This window comes from Leuciscus leuciscus (genome assembly GCF_965113295.1).
Source record: "Leuciscus leuciscus genome assembly, chromosome: 11".
NCBI classification, from domain to species: domain Eukaryota; kingdom Metazoa; phylum Chordata; class Actinopteri; order Cypriniformes; family Leuciscidae; genus Leuciscus; species Leuciscus leuciscus.
Genome location: NC_138735.1, coordinates 28133010 through 28147160, shown reverse-complemented (window position 1 = coordinate 28147160; position 14151 = coordinate 28133010). Strand labels below are relative to the sequence as shown.

Genomic DNA, 14151 nt, shown 5'->3' with positions numbered 1-14151 from the left:
GTATAATTAACCAAAAATCAAATCCACTTCAACAAATAACGGAGAAAAAAAAAGAACAATCTCAAAAAACAAAATAAACCTCATTGTATCACAGGTAATCAGTAGGCAAATTGATTTGACCCTTATGTAAATTTTAAAATAAGATAAAAAAAAAAAAAAAGACAAATCTCACAATTAGCTATAGTGAATGTTGAGAATGACACTTGCATTTGAATAAACGATTTCAAGCATTTGTAAAACTTTTAAAAATGTACACGGACAACTTGGAACATTTGAAATGAAACCTACAATGGAAAAAGCTGATAATTCTCATTGACAAAGTTGAGTTAACCCTAGCATGTAACAGCCTCTACGTAAAATATAGGGTTAAATGCTTGGCGACATCCATTCTTTTCACGGCCCAATTGCAGTTACAATTCTTACAATAAAATGTTACAGATTAAAATGACAGAGATTTCATTTGTGGTTGATGCATTGGACTGGTTTAGGTTTAGTTCACGGCCGATACATTCATTTTAGATTCTCAGTAACTGAGTATTCGGTCACTTCACGGTCATATCTGTTCTTAGATTGTGTGGTAATCAGCAATACAATTTAAATTGCATAAAATCAACATCCTCAAACAACGCACACAATTGACGTCAGTTATATACTTAGCTTATATGCCACTAATTATTTCTAACGTCTTGTAAAATCACTTCTATAGCCACTCTTAAGGAACTGGGAAACATGTAGAACTTGAGGCTTGAAAGTGAAATAATAACATTGAAAATGTGCATTGGTTTTGTTGTCAGTTTCCCTTAACAAATTGATTTAAATCAAAGACTAAAAAGGCTCTGTGTATTCTGCTAAAGCATAAGGCTTGGTATGTTTTTATTCTGGTAAAAACTAAATATTAAAGACAAACCATGATGCACAGTCCCTTGTTTAAAGAGGGCATCTTAGAAAGCAATGCTTTATGCAACATGTGTGAGTACGTGTGTGTGTGTCGTGTGTGTGCTATCCAGTGTCAGTTTATGTTTTTTTCACTTAGATAATTATCCCACCATGTGGCTGTGGATGGTTTAGTGCAACTTTGCACTTCCGAGTCACATTTGTGTCCGATCGGGCAACAGTGCTTCATGTCTTTACAGCACACTGCCTACAAAAAGAGAGAGAAACATCTGTCAAATGTTTGCATACTTTAGTGTATAAAATAAGAATGAATGGAGGCATTTATATAGCGCTTTCATATGTACTACTGTACACCCAAAGCACTTTACAATCATATCAGGGAATCTCTCCTCAACCAACCCCACAATATTTGAAAAAATAACTTATAACTTAAAGTAACCAATAAAAACAAATAATAAACATATATAAATTTCGGTAAACAATAATTAAATCATTGTATTTATTAATTTGGTTATTATTATTTATTGCGTTTACTGAAATTTGTTCATTTATTTCATTTTATTTCAGTATAAATTTGAGTTTTAATATTTATATATACATGATTTTTTTTATAGTTTATGGTCATTTGTTTATTTGTTTTATTTAATTATTTTTGTCTTTACCAAATTTGGTTTAGTAAAGGCAAAAATAATTAAATAAAACAAATAATAAAACAAATTGCAGTAAACAATAAAAATATATTTTTTTAATGAATAAATAAATACAAAAATAAAATTCGGGAAAGACAATAAATAATTACATTAATAAAAAAGAAAGAACAAATCTCAGTAAAAAAAAAAATTACATAATTAATAACCACATAAATAAAGTATAAATGAACAACAAATAATTGTCAAACAAAATAAATAAATGCAAAATTAACAAAACAATAAACGAAATTTCAGTAAACAAAAAAATTATAATCATTGAATAAAATACAAATAAAAACAGTTAATTGATAAATAAACATTTATTTCAGTAAACAAAATGAACAAAAATATATTAAAGTAACAGTGATAGTGATTGCTTACTAATAATATCAGATATCAAAGAAAAACAATCACTGGACTTCATACCTCTTTATAAGGACAGCAAGCCCATGTGGAGTCTGATAGTCTACAGCAGGTCTGTGTCTTTGGGCAGCGCGTTGATTCGTCACACAACACCTCTTCTAAATGTGCGTCGGTGTGTGTTTGTAACCGTGTCAGAGCAACACTGCGCACGTTGGAAGCTTTAACGCAGGTTCCAAATTCGAGGTTGCAGGTGTAGCCCTGTGGGCAGCAGTGCTCATGGTCCTCACAGCACACAGCCTGCAGAGAGACAATACAGCATATCAGTGAAGAGCACACAAACACACCTGCATAAAGAACATCAAATGAATGCAAAACACATGAAAACAAACCCTGTGGTGCTCGGAGTACTCAAACTAAATTCAAAGTCAGATGGAAAAACATCCTCAAAACACTTACAGCATTGTAAGTGTAAAAATAAACTCTGCTAAAGGTCTCAAAAACACATGTATAACTAATAGAATAAAGGCGTTTTAATCCATAAAGTCAATTATTGTAATAAACATGTAAAGCTATTTAACTCTGTAACTTTTCCATGACATATGCAGGGATACTAGAAAGACCGTTTACACCTGGTATTAAGATACGCGTTTTTGTCGATCGGATCACAAGTAGACGAGGGAGACACGTTGCACTTTACACCTGTTTAATCAGTCTATTTTGTCCACTTTTAACCCCTTCTGTGCTGATTTCTTCAAGTGGGTCTATGGGTGGATAAATGTGTTTTTTCAGATCTTTCGATCTAATGGATGAAATAAGCTCACGCAATTTACACACGAACACAACGGAAAAACATACCGAGATCATCAGCTTTAGTTTCTGCTCCGACAGCCGGAAAACCAGCCGAACGCTGTGAGTGTGTGTTAGAAATCAGGAACGATGAGAGACCATAGTACTTGTCAAACCAAACTTGGGTCTTTAGCCAGACGAGGTTTAAACTTTGTCGGATGGAGCGCTTCCCATAATGTTCACGCATTAGGTCAGTAGGCGGAGAGCTGTTTTGCATGAGCGTTTACACTACGAAAGCAATCCGGTCTAATGCGTTTTCGACTACCTCTGGAAGTGGTGTAAAGTGGTAAATCTCAAAATGTTTTAGTCCCTGTTTACACCGGTATTTAGAGTCGTCCACTTGTGATCGGATCGAGCATACGCACCTTAATAGCAGGTGTAAACCGGGCCAAAAAGAATTACCTTGACAAGAGGACAACATCCCCACTGCCCTGTGGGTAATTTACAACAGGTAGAACCAGACGCACAGCTCGTCGTTGAATCGCACTTCACATCTTCGTGTCCAAGCAACACCTCTGACCCCTTTGTGACCCTGGCCTCTTGTTTTGTGTACCAGGGGATCTCATGGTGGGCTTTAATGCAGGACGTTTTCTTCTCATTACACGTGTAGCCGATAGGGCAACAGTGATCTCCATCCTTACAGCACACCGCCTTAAAAAGAGGAAACAATATAGTGTGAGAATTAATTCCTTCACTACATTCATAATGGAGCACTATATACAGAATGCAATTGGTTTGTATGAAAAACAGAACAAAATAGGCAACAATAAAAAATTCTAATGGCAGTGTGCTTCATTATGTTTGTCAGCAGTTATCTTGAAACTAAACATTTTATTTAGCATTTTAATCAAAGTAAAATAAAAACACGAACTAGACAAAATAACTAATAACTTAAATAAATTAAATAACTAAAATAAAACAAACAAATTAAATAAATAAAAATAATTAATGACTGAAATTTAATATAAAACTACAAAATAAATTAACATTTTATTTTGCATTTTAATCAAAGTAAGTAAAATAAATACACAAACTAAACAAAATAACTAATAACTGTTAAATAAATTAAATAACTAAAATAAAACAATCAAATTAAATACAAATAATGACTAAAATGTAATATAAAACTACAAAATAAATTAACTATATATAAATTATATAGATATAAAATAAATGTGTAGAAATTAAATAAACAAAAACAAATAAACAAACAATGAAAAATAATCAAAATAAATACTAATAACTAAAATGAAAAAAAAAAGACTAAATAAACAAATAAAAATTTAAATAAATAAAATAAATAAATAACTCTAGTGTCTAGTATTTATATAGTGTGTATATGAGAACAATGACCACACCTACCCAAAACGGCACACATATCCTTCTATATCATCAATAATCTGCCACGGTATAGATGTATGTGCATGTATTTATTGCATGTATATAAAAATATACATTTTAAGCTATTTGAACATACTTTATCTACTGTAATATATGTGTACTATATGTGTGAATTATCTATCTGTTGCTGAGTTGACTCATTTATGGTCATTTAAGGCTCACATGTGGTATTTACATTGTATTAAATAGTGAATGGATTAATAAAGCATATCTAACCTTAGGCAGTGGACAGCAGCCCCACTTGCCGAGATTGCCCATAAAGCAGCAGGTGTCGTCTCTTGGACAGCTAGTGTGAGCGTCACACATGTGTCTGTCCACTGGATCTGCCGGTTCTGGAGTATTATCATCAGACTGCTGGCTCACGCTCAGTGCAGACTCCTTCCTGAACCAGGGCATGCTGGGAAGGCCAGGACGTACACAGGTTTTTTGAGCCATGTCACACTTGTAGCCCTGTGGACAGCAGTGCTCCTGATCGGCACAGCACATGGCCTAAATATATACATTACATATTAATATAATATTACAATATTATCCACATTGGCAGAAATGTAATACAACTCATAATTGATTCCAATAGAGTTTGGTGTAAGAATACTCAAAGTATAAAAACAAATAGCACATAAATATTTTTCAATTTAACATTTAAATCGGTGAAATTTATTACAAATAAATATAATGTTAAAAGATTGATATGCATTATATTTAAACTAATTGGCATGTTATGCCATTAATATTATAAAAAAAAGTATTTTTAATCTATACTATACTTTATATTCAGTGTACACATGAAATATGTACATTTATTCATAATGCATTATGGAATTGCATTCTCTGTAAAGGATGCAACCTACCTAGACAGCATTATATGCCATTACAAGTGCAAGCATGTGTGCACACCTGTGCTTTAGAGCTTTAGGCCTAAACCCTTGTTGCTAAATGTGTGTTTACCTGTGGCATAGGACAGCAGGCCCATGCCCCTGAGGTTAGTCTACAGCAGGTCGACCCTGTTGGACACAGCGATGTCTCGTCACAGTTTTGGTTCTGCGATGGCAGGGTCACTGCATCGATCTTCTTCACCAAAGGCACAGAAAAACGGAGACCCTGATCGTTGGCACTGTCACAAGTGCTGGCGGCCAGATTACACACAGTATCGTGGGGACAACAGTGGAGATGGTCCTCACAACACACTGCCTAGAAGTTTAGGTAAATAAATGTAAAATTAAGAAATATTTATTTAAATAAATACTGTTTATAATTTAAATAAATATATGCATTTTATAATTGTATTTATTTTCCATTTAATTTATATTTATTTGTCATTTTATTTATCATCTATTATTTTAATTGAATGTATATTTTTACATTATATTGAATTAATTTATATATATATATATATATATATATATATATATATATATATATATATATATATATATATTATATATATATATAAAATACATACACACACACATATATATTTTAAAAATACACATAACATTTAATATTTTAATTGATTTTACTTCTAATTATTTTATAGTGTTATACATATATGCACACACATGTATACTATATGTATATGTATATATAAAAACAATTTTAAATAGATTTTAAAATTAGAAAAGGAGAAAAGTACTTTTGGCATTGGGCAGCACCCCCATTTTCCAGATGGGAGTTTGCAGCAGGTGGAATCATCCGGGCACGAAGAGGTATCGTCACATTTCTCATCGGATGGAGCTATTGTAAAGGTAGGCACCTTTGTCACCCAGGGTACAGACACTGAAAGGTCAGCAGCGTCGTCACAGGTGCCCGCAGCGAGGTTACACACCGTGTCTTTTGGACAGCAGTGGGCATGGTCCTCACAACACACCGCCTGGAGGTCAGAAGACACAAAGACATCATAGACTGCCTTCGCATTACTTGAAACTATTTGTTGCAATATTTTGAAGCAATACAATTTTTACATTTGATCTCAGGAACTTTTGTTATGGGCTGGGTTTTAAAAAGATACTACTAAGCCATAATCACACTCCAATGTTTCCACAAGTGCCGAATACCTTTGGTAAAGGACAGCAGGCCCAGGCGCTTTCTTCTGTTTTACAGCAGGTGGTTCCGCTAGCGCACGCTACGGTTTCATTACAGGGAACTACTTTCTCTGAAGACAGAAAGAGCGATAAATAGATGGATTGATGCATATTCTATATTGATCCAAGTAAGCAAAACTTTACAATTCACCACACTCACAATCCAGAATGGTTTGAGCAATGAGGTTTAGCCACAAACATAAACTGAATAACTTTTAATTGCACAAAGGTAAAATAAATGGATTTCACCTCTAGGCTTCAGGGCAGTGACAGCTGGGATCTTAGTGGCCATTTCCGTGACGCCATCGGCTGACAAACACATACTATGGACAAGGTCACATGTTGTGCCCTCTGGGCAGCAGTGCAAATGATCAGAACAACACACAGCCTACGGAAAAACACATTTACATTTGTTAATTCAAGCTTACGTTGTGTAAAATACATGCAGACCACAGGGTAAGCATAAAATACATTTAATTATACATTAGGACAAACATGAAGCACCTTTGGCATCGGGCAGCATCCGTAGCTGCCGGTCTCCATTTCACAGCACGTCGTATCCTCTGGACATGTGGACATCCTATCTGGACAGATCACTGCCCACATAAACACACAGAAGCCTGAGGTGTCATTTCCAACAAAGACACTTGATGAATTATGGATAGAAATAAATAATACATAAAATAGTGCTTGTATATATAAAAAAAAAACTGCAGGTGCCAGAGTTAGTCTTACCATCTCTGATATCACTGAAGTCTGCAGGCGGATCAACTGCAATAACAGGAATACAATATAAAAACACTCATTAACAGGTGTGAAACTGACAAGCAAACTTAAGGATATTCTACTAATTCCTTAAAGGAACTTTTATACCTTTTTATGCCCCAGTGAACAAGACATAAAATGTGCAATAAGAACTTTAAATTACAGTACATTAAAAGCCATTTGAAAGCTATTTGTCCTCAATAATGTGCAATAAGAACTTTTAGTGCATTAATAATGAAAGCTATTTGCCCTCAAAACACACATTGCTGACAGCAGAAAAGCAATACTTTTGTTGATATTGTAAATATGAAAACGTATTTGAGAAGCACCATCTTAAAACATTCCCAGCTTTTAATTTTTATAATAAAAAAAAAAATCCACTGTCACATCAGCAAGGATTTTGTCACGTCATATGCGATTAAAACAGTGACTAATATGTAAACTAACGTTCAAAAGTTTGGGGTCAGTATGATTTTTTTTTTTTTTTAAGAACTAAGTAAATTAGCAATGATGCATTAATTCTTCGAAAGTCACAATAAAGACATTTATAATGTTAAAAAAATAAATGCTGTTCTTTTTTAACTTTCTATCTTCAAATAATCCTGAAAATTTGTATCATGGTTTCCACAAAATATATTAAGCAGCAAAAACTATAATAATAATAAATGTTTCTTGAGCAGAAAATCAGCATATTAGAATGATTTCTGAAGGATCATGTGACACTGAAGACTCGAGTAATGATGCTGAAAATTCAGCTTTGATCACAGAAATAACTAAAATTGTTTAAATACAATGGAAAACATTGCAATGATATTTCACAATATTAGTGCTTTTACTGTATTGTTATCAAATAAATGCAGCCTTAAGGGAGCATAAGAGACTGAAAAAAAATCTTACCAACTCAAAACTTTTGAACAGTGGTGTAAATCTTAAACTCCTGTATAATGGCTGTCATAACACCAGTAAAAGCATAATGCAATTAAACGCCAAATGAAGTAAAACTGTCATATTTCCCTCTCTCATACCTGCTTTTTTCTCTGATGGTTTCCTACGAGAAGCAGCGAATTTCCTCCAGAAGGGGGAGGGTCCATAGCCATAGGTGGCCGACACACACATTGAATGCTCAAGGTCACATTTGGTTCCCTCAGGACAGCAGTGTTGCTTATCTTCACAGCACACGGCCTAAACACACACATGGTGAAAGAAAGACAAATGTAAACATTACCATATACATGTAACCGCATTCCAGAATAGATATATGATCAAACAGGTGCTATACATTTTTCATAGGACAGCAGCCCCAGCCCCCATCAGGCATCTGGCAGCAAGTGGTGTCATCGGGACACTCAGACTCCTGATCTGGACAAACTACAGCTTTCTAGAAATAAAAAAAGAGAGATAATTTCAATGCTGAGTATATACTCAAGGCTTATCTAAGTTTGTGGCTGTGTGTGCGCATTACCTGCTTTGTGGCGACTCTTTCCACCCAGTTTAAAACGTGCGTCTTATTCACACACTTTGAGTGTTCCAAGTCACACAGAGTGCCCTGGTAACAGCAATGCAGGTGATCGGAGCAGCACTCTGCCTGTAAACACACATACAAACAAGAGTCATTTGAAATGAATGTGTATTTATTGTTTATTGGTGTTGGAATAGTTAAAGAAATAAAATTATATCGACTGTGTGACACAAAAGAGAATTTTTAAAGTAACGTTTGTATTGAGAAAGAAATTCACAAGAATGCAACAACATAAGGGTGAGAACATGATGACACAATGTTCTATTTTTGGCTGAAATTTCCTTTTAATAAAGCACACATTAAATAAGGGAACAAAGTAAATCATTAACAATGTCTTCAACACTAAAAGAATGAAAAGAAAGTCACTTTACAAGTAGTGTAAATTATTCTGTTCAAAAGTTTGGATTCAGTAATATTTTTGCTTTTAAAAATATACTTTTATTTAGCAATGATGCATTAAGACATTTATAATGTTACAAAAAAATTATATATAAAAAAAAAGTGCTGTTCTTGAACTTTCTAGTCATCAAAGTATCCTGAAAAGAAAAAGTATCACAGTTTCCACAAAAATATGAAGCAGCACAACTGTTTACATCATTGATAATAATCAGAAATGTTTTTTGAGCAGCAAATCATCATATTAGAATGATTTCTGAAGGATCATGTGACACTGAAGACTGGAGTAATGATGCTGAAAATTCAGCTTTGATCACAGGAATAAATTACATTTTAAAATATATTACAATAGAAATCTGTTATTTTACATTTTAAATTGTTTTTACTCAAATGCAACTTTGGTGAACATAAGAGACTTTTGTCATAAACATTAACAAATCTTTTAAACAGTTGGATACCTTAGAAGGTGGGAGCTAAAAATCCAGCTTTGCCATTACAGGACTTAATTTTATGTATTAAAATCAAACAATCATATTTGCTCTAAATTTTAAATATATTCAAATAGAAAAAAAGATTTTAAACATTTAACAATATTATTGATTTACTGTATTCATGATAAAATAAATGCAGTCCTGTTGAGCATAAGAAACTTCATTTACATTTAAAAAAAATAATAATTCCTACCAACCCCAAACTTATAAACAGTAGAGTAACTCCCAAAAACACATTTAACTTAAAGCCTCTCTTACGTTGGGTAGCGGACAACAGCCATATCCTCCTGATGGTGTTTGACAGCAGGTGTTTCCATCTTCACACATCCCTCCATCAGGACAAATCAGAGCGACACACACGTTCAGACACACACATAGTAACGCTACGACACTCACACGCACCTGAAAGACAGGAAATGGCCATGAACCGAACATTATTTGATTCTGTGTTTACTGTAAAACTGTTTTTATTATGACACTATATTTATTATGAAAGTTCTGGTACATAAGGATCATTGATGAATGAGAAAAAAAATATTTTATTTAAAACATCCTACATGTCTGAGTGTCGTAAGTCAGTTGACTGACAAACATTAGGCCTACATCATTTGAAAAAGAGGCTCTTAAAGACGTGCATTTCCCAATGTGTCCATTTAGTGAGCAAACACACTGCTGCCGGTCTCATGACATTACCAGGTCATGTCTGGTTGATGTAAAATCGCGTCAGCAGACTTTAGACTTATTTAAAAAAGACTATATTGTTTCAAAATGGAAAAAGCTCAGTTTGATTTCAGCTTTTATTTATAGTAGCACTGATAATAGAGCGTTAGATCACAATATAAGAAATATTAAGAAAACTACAACAAAATACTCACCATTGTGTGTGAGACTGTGCTGACCCCCAAAGCTAATGTTCTTCAAATGTTCAGATGCAAACCCATGAACAACTTTCTTGCACTGTAACGCAAAACATAAAAATGCATAACTAAATCAAGTACATTCATACAGGGTTTGTCACACGGGTGTTTCAACAGGAATTGATTTCGCTAAAGAGATCATTCCTTAGTAATTTAGTGGTTTATGCTGATGTTTATAATCATTGTGGTGAATGACCCATATAAAAACTGCATTTCACATATATTTATTATCAATTCGACAATTGCAGGATACATGAGTATATTACTCTGATACTTACTCGAATACAGATTTCAAAGACATCTTTGCAAGTGTTTGCAAACTTGTGTTTATCTTATCGTTTTTTTTGATCAGATAATCTCATCTCAGACCATTGATCACATTATATGAGCACTGTCTTAAAGGGATAGTTCACCCAAAAATGAAATTCTGTCATCATTTACTTACACTCAAGTTGTTTTGCTGAACACAAAAGATATTTTTAAGAATACAGCTAACCAAACAGTGGATGGACCCCATTGACTTCAATGAGTCAATGGGGTCCATCAACTGTTTAGTTAGGCTACCTGTATTGTGTTCAGCAAACAACATGTTCAGGTTTGGAACAACATGAACCCATTTTTGGGTGAACTATCCTTTTAATAAATGCATCACTTTTAAATCACTTCGTGGCATCGGTTAACAAAAACCGCTACACTAATTGACCATGTTTATTTTTCATTTATGAAAACTATCAAATGTATATCCAACAAAGCTTCAATTTGTATCAGTTAACCAGTTAGTATAGGTTTAAAACCGGTCTTTGAGACGCACTAAATCAGTCACTAAAAACGCTTCATTCTAAATTGCTGTTGTTGCAATGTAACGTTGTTTCTTTTTGTTTCCAACGGAAGCGCGTGAGCTCGGCCGGAATAAACCCTAAACAAAGACTTGATTTATTAAAAAATAAGATGTCATAAGTATAAAGAGCTTACCGTAACGTATTTTCACGAGACCAGTGGAAAATCACCGTAAAACTGGACGCTGTGAAGAAGATATACTCTGCAGACTGCCGAGTTTGACTTTATTGGTCCATCACGTGACCGAGTGTCATATGACACAGTGAGTCAGGCTTGTTTGTCTTTAATGAACCATATGAACCTGTTCATTTAGTTTACAATGACAATATGATTTAATTAAATGATACAAACAATATACATAAAAAAAATATATATATATAATATTAAAATAAATTAAAAAACGTAACAAAACAAAGTATAAAAATATATCTAATATGAATATATAACTAGAACTAGAACTAATAAATGTATTCCAACATTTTCACATCAATTATAATAATATAAACCAAATGCAAATCATATTAAATGCAAGAACAGCCTCTTTGTTTTAACCATCCAAAACGTACAGCAACATCATGTAGTAAATATCGCTATATATCACTTATATGATTCTGAATCTCACAGAACCTGTCAAAAAAAAATTTTTCGAGGTTATATATGCCACCCCCACCAACATAAAGAGATTTAAAGCCTTATATAAATTGTCTCTGTTTAAAGCTGAGATGATGACATATCCATTGACTGTATATAAAACAGCATATATACTAATATAACAGTAGGTGGCAGTAACGCGCTGCTTACGTTTGCGCGCCGCCGCTGAAGGAAAAACAGAAGTTGTGTTGTTGTCATGATGTGTCGCTAGTGTTGCTTGACGTTTAAACATGTCGTGTGCAGCTTTGAATTGTACTAATCGTTCCTCACCAGGGTCCAGTATAAGTTTTCATCGGTCGGTTGGTTATTTCATTTTATTTAGTCTAATTTAACCGTCCAGTCACATTGTCAAAACTGTGTTTGTCTTTAGATCAATCGCGTGCACTTTATATGTAGAAATATTAAGATTTTTTTTGTCTAGTAATGAATAATAAACATAAATATATTGTGTATGTTGATTATTTTTTCAATAAAAGAAGCCCATTTAATAACTATATGCAAAATAGTTAATAAGAGAAATATTATTTCAGTAGGTTCTTAAAATCTTATAAAAAGTGTTTTGATGGTAAAATAATAGTTAATCAAAAATGAATCCCATTTCCAGTTCCAATCCCTTTTCTGTTGTAATACAAAAAGTTATTTTTTTATTCCAAGAAAACTACTTTTATGATATGGCTTTTATCTGCTCCTATTGAACAAAGACTATATGTGAGCTCACATTCTTTTAAAATCATATTTGACTATCTCTCCCATTCTCTAATCCATCCATCCATCTATTTTACAGTTTCCCATTAGGTGACAAAGATCGACTGCAGCGGTGGATGGTGAACATCAGACGTGACCATTTCAAGCCATCTCCATCTTCTCGCATCTGTTCCCACCACTTTGAAGACAGCTGTTTCTTCAAGAACAATAAAGGTCAAGTGTGCCTTAAGAAAACAGCTGTCCCCACCAAATTTCTCTTCCCTGACTCGTTTAAGATGGCATGGTGCACCAAATTATATAGAAGGCGAAGGAATGTGGAAAATTATGAAAATCACGAATTTCATACATACAGTCTCAAAAGGGATTCCAAGAGAAGGTTTGTGGAAGAGGAGGTGATTTTAGATGAGTTTGTGGGAGATGAGGAAGATGCTTCGGATCAGGACATGGCTGAAACCAGTGTGACGCCAGTGATTTACCCCACTGAAATATGTGTCATTGCAGTTAGACATGATCACTGCTACCGTTCTTGGTCTTCAAACACAGCTTGTAGCTCCATAGATACAACAGCAGAAATGCGAGAGAACGAATCTGCAAAGAAGCTGAAGCACAGCTTGAACTTGGTCCTGGGCAAGATTGAGGCCTGCAGGAAAAAAATTAAATTGAAGAACGCCACGATTAGAAGGTTAAAGAGAAAAGTGACTTCACTGTCCTCCGTCATTTCAGAGTTGAAAGCGGAAAAAATCTCAGAGACAAAAAAAATGTATGCTACCCTTGGGCAAAGCACATTGTAAGTATATATCGTATGTATATTTTTGTTTGTTTGTTTATTATTACTTTTCCCTCTGTGGAACATAAAAGAAATGTGACTTCAGTATATTCTAAAGAACAGAATAAAGCAACTTGAACTATTCCTATAATTATTATTAATTTGCATGCTGAAAATCTTTTATCAGAGGAAATATAAATATTTTGTCTTGAACTGAATGTCTTCACAGCTGAAAGGATCTAGAACGCAGGCTCCAGCCTAAGCTGAAGAGTTAAACAAGAAGAGCCTTGGACTCAGTGACTTGCCTTTGAATGAGGATGAGCAGGTGGTGTTTTGTTCTGCCAGCGTTCTTCCAATCGTTTCCGCCGGTCTGCAGCAAACACATCGCTCAATAATGCTGGGGGAAATGACCTGAGACGTTGATTTGGTCAGGAGGAGGAAGAGATCTCAGATGAAGAGATATCGGAAGAATGGATAAAGAATAGCCCGGCATGGGAGAAATGCAAGGAACCCTGCTAGAACCAGCACAAATGTAACTCGTTTTCTCAGGGATGTTGAAATGTAATTATCACATGATTCATTTGTAGACTGCCTATGTTCTACATCCCTTTTTATATAGTAGAGTTTGTAATTTTCTTAATAAATATTCAACATCATGATTCCTCTCTGATTTTCAGATGGTTAGTTTTCCAGGCTGTTGGCACCATTTGCATCAATATATCTATAGGAAAATTATATGTAACATTACATTAGTCTCTTTAATTAACTACATGAGTTAAAATGAACAATACTTCTACTCCAACATGTGATTTAAAGTTTTTCAAATGTAT

General features: G+C 34.0%; 1 protein-coding gene and 1 long non-coding RNA gene across 2 annotated transcripts; one reads left to right on the top strand and one right to left on the bottom strand.

The window, feature by feature from the left end:
• Positions 1-158: 158 nt before the first annotated feature.
• Positions 159-11465, bottom strand: grnb (granulin b). The gene is made up of 16 exons (XM_082184099.1): positions 11335-11465; positions 10321-10402; positions 9704-9847; positions 8502-8624; positions 8319-8417; positions 8065-8221; positions 7010-7045; positions 6779-6870; positions 6524-6662; positions 6248-6345; positions 5827-6063; positions 5142-5384; positions 4410-4682; positions 3195-3443; positions 2010-2243; positions 159-1141 (listed from the first exon to the last, which is right to left on the bottom strand). Exons 2-16 carry the CDS (start codon positions 10321-10323, stop codon positions 1010-1012), a joined length of 2259 nt encoding a protein of 752 aa, XP_082040225.1. The 5' UTR covers positions 10324-10402; positions 11335-11465; the 3' UTR covers positions 159-1009.
• A 523-nt stretch (positions 11466-11988) lies between these two features.
• Positions 11989-13977, top strand: LOC309509460. Its single transcript, XR_014209904.1, has 3 exons — positions 11989-12145; positions 12635-13342; positions 13551-13977. It is a non-coding gene; the product is annotated as an uncharacterized lncRNA (long non-coding RNA).
• The last annotated feature ends 174 nt before the right edge of the window (positions 13978-14151 follow it).